This window comes from Myotis davidii, unplaced genomic scaffold, assembly GCF_000327345.1.
Source record: "Myotis davidii unplaced genomic scaffold, ASM32734v1 scaffold710, whole genome shotgun sequence".
NCBI classification, from domain to species: Eukaryota; Metazoa; Chordata; class Mammalia; order Chiroptera; family Vespertilionidae; genus Myotis; species Myotis davidii.
In genome coordinates, this window is record NW_006284328.1 from 212918 (window position 1) to 215518 (window position 2601).

At 49.0% G+C, this 2601-nt stretch overlaps 1 protein-coding gene across 1 annotated transcript in view; it reads left to right on the plus strand.

Moving 5' to 3' along the window:
• Window positions 1-2601, plus strand: part of FCMR (Fc fragment of IgM receptor) — a 22790-nt gene that overhangs the window by 19888 nt on the left and 301 nt on the right. Inside the window, exon 4 of the mRNA XM_015569216.1 lies at window positions 1013-1235. Within this exon, the coding sequence (XP_015424702.1) occupies window positions 1013-1235 (223 nt within the window). The remainder of the gene's footprint in view (window positions 1-1012; window positions 1236-2601) is intronic.

Consider the following 2601-nt stretch of genomic DNA (forward strand, 5'->3'; position numbering starts at 1 on the left):
TTCGTTCATTGAAGGATTGGCAGAGCATAGCGGAGTCTCCGATGTGTGTTTCCCTGACTCAGGAGAGGGTACCCCCCCGCCCCTCCCCAGGTCTGTTTCTGTGTCCTTCAAGCCCAGCCTACAGCCTGGACACTCGGCTCTAGTCGCAGAACTGACATCACCACTAGGTGGCACCGCAAGCAATGGAGTTTGTGCTCCATTCACAAAATCCAGCTCTTTTATGAATGACTGCTGAAACCGAAATGGGGCAGAAGGTTCCCAGCTGGAGCTCATTATGACTCCTGCTGCCCACAGGGCTGTCATACTTGCTGGCATACAGTGATCTTAACAACTCTATTTTGCAATGAAAAAAAAAAGAAAGAGTGATTATACTAATGATACCTTCACATTCTCTATCATTTCCCTGTTTTAAATGCATTTTGACATGCAATATTGCCATCCCGTCTACCCTGTGGGGTAGATACATTAATTGAACATGGTGTCACTCGAGGACCCTGCTGGGCGCCAAGAGGGAGAGAGCAGCTGAGCTCATTATGTGCCCCTGGTTGTGACTGACAGGTGTGGGAGGCGGGAGACTAGACAAGCACATGGCAGAACTCAAGGCTTTCTCCATGCTCAGAGGCGGGGAGGCTGCCTGGAGAAAATGGCATGTGAAGCAAATGTGGGTAGAATTTACTTCAGCACTAAGAATGGTGTGGACAGCACTAAGAATGCTAGGAAGGCATTCCAGGCCCCGAGGAGTGCAAGAACAAAGGTAGCCTAGGTCCGTGGTCGGCAAACTGCGGCCCCTTGAGTGTGGCTCTTCCACAAAATACCACGTACAGTGAGATTGAAACTTCGTGGCCACACTCAAGGGGCCAAAGAGCGGCATGTGGCTCGAGAGCCGCAGTTTGCCAACCACTGGCCTAGGTGAAAGGGGAGAGTGTGTTCAGGAAAGAGGTGGTCACAGCCCACCCCTGCTGGAGACCAAAGTGTGTGATGGAAGATCACTTTTTCCCGCTCTCTCCTGCAGTGACCTCACCAGCTCCAAGGACAGAGGCCCCTCCAGCACACCCCTCCTCCCCCACCACCCCAGTCACCCACCGCCCTCGAGTTTCCAGGTCATCGGCAGTGGTGGCGGCCAAGCCCACGACCCGCCTGCCATCCACCACAAGCTCAAAGACCTCAGCCCCGGAGAGGCTGCTCAGGCCCCAGACAGACAGCTACAACCAGCACACCAGGCTTCACAGGCAGAGGTGAGAGGCCTCCACCACCCGGGATGGGCTGCAACCCAGGCAAAATAGTCTAGGATTCGGAGACCCAGTGAAATGTCTCCCAACCAAGGCCCTTCTTGGCTTTGTCTCTAGAAGGCCACTGTGACACAGACGACCTGTGAGTATAGCACATTAACCCTTTAGTGCCCTTAACATGAATATACTTGCCAACGCCCCAGCAGGCGATCCCGTAGAAGCCAGACCCCAAATTTTCAGTCCCTCCGCATTCATTCACATCTGTTTTGATGGGGAGAAACTAAACGAGAATAAAATTAACGACTAAACTACTAAGGATTATAACTACTTTCACGTGTTTCCTTTTGCTTTTTCAACCTAGCTATTAGGAAATTTTTAATTACATGTATGACTCCCTCTTTGTTTCTAATGGACAGCACTGCTCCAAAGGCTAGAATAGATGCTAGGAAAGTGCTGCGATAGACCACTAGGGGGCAGTATTACAGCAGCCGCCAAAGAAAAAGCTACAATAATTGGAATTAGTTTTACCTAAGCAAAGATCAACATGTGAGTGAGAAAGGGGACCTTCATTTAGGTCGTATAGATGAGGAAACTGAAACCATGAGAGGGAAGTAGTTTCAAACGGAACCAGGATTCCTGATTATTAGTTCAGGAAATGACAAGAGCCTCCTTAGGGAAGAATTCAAGGCAAGTCCATCAACATTTTCGTCCTATGTGTCAAGCATGGCGCTATGTCCTGAAGATGTAGAAAAAACGAAGCCGTGCGGTATATTAGCCGTCCTATCTCGCTAAGGCAAGTCTGACCGTGACAAAGGTTGTAAAGGCTATGATCGCCAGAATTAGGAAAAGGGAGGAAAGAATCGGTTCTGGTTTGCCATGTCCAGGGAAGAGGAATTACCCATTGGCTCGTTGTGGAAAGTAAAATTTCCACATGCAGAGGAAAGAGAGGGGAGGCCTCCTAGGCAGAGGGAGCACCATAAAAACAACATCCTCTTTCCCACAATGAGAAGAAACTAACTCATTGAACATTTGCAATAAGTTTGAGGAAACTGAGGTCCAGAAAGGGAATCTGACATTTGCTGATGGCCGCGTGGACCCTGTGTGTGAAGTTCTTTTCATCCACTCTGTGGCTCGCCCTTAAACGGTTCTGTGAACTCGGTTTTACTAGACCCATGGACAGGGAAATGAGGCTCAGAGAAGTTAGGAGACTGGTTCCAGATCACAGCCAGTGAAAATCTGAATCTAAATTTGAACTCAGATTTCCTGGCTCCAGAAACAAGGCTCTTTGTTGGGGGTGGGTGGGATTTAGTCTTTGTCATGGTTTCTGTTAGCATATCCTTGATGCTAGTAATGCTGAGCAAGTTTTCAAATG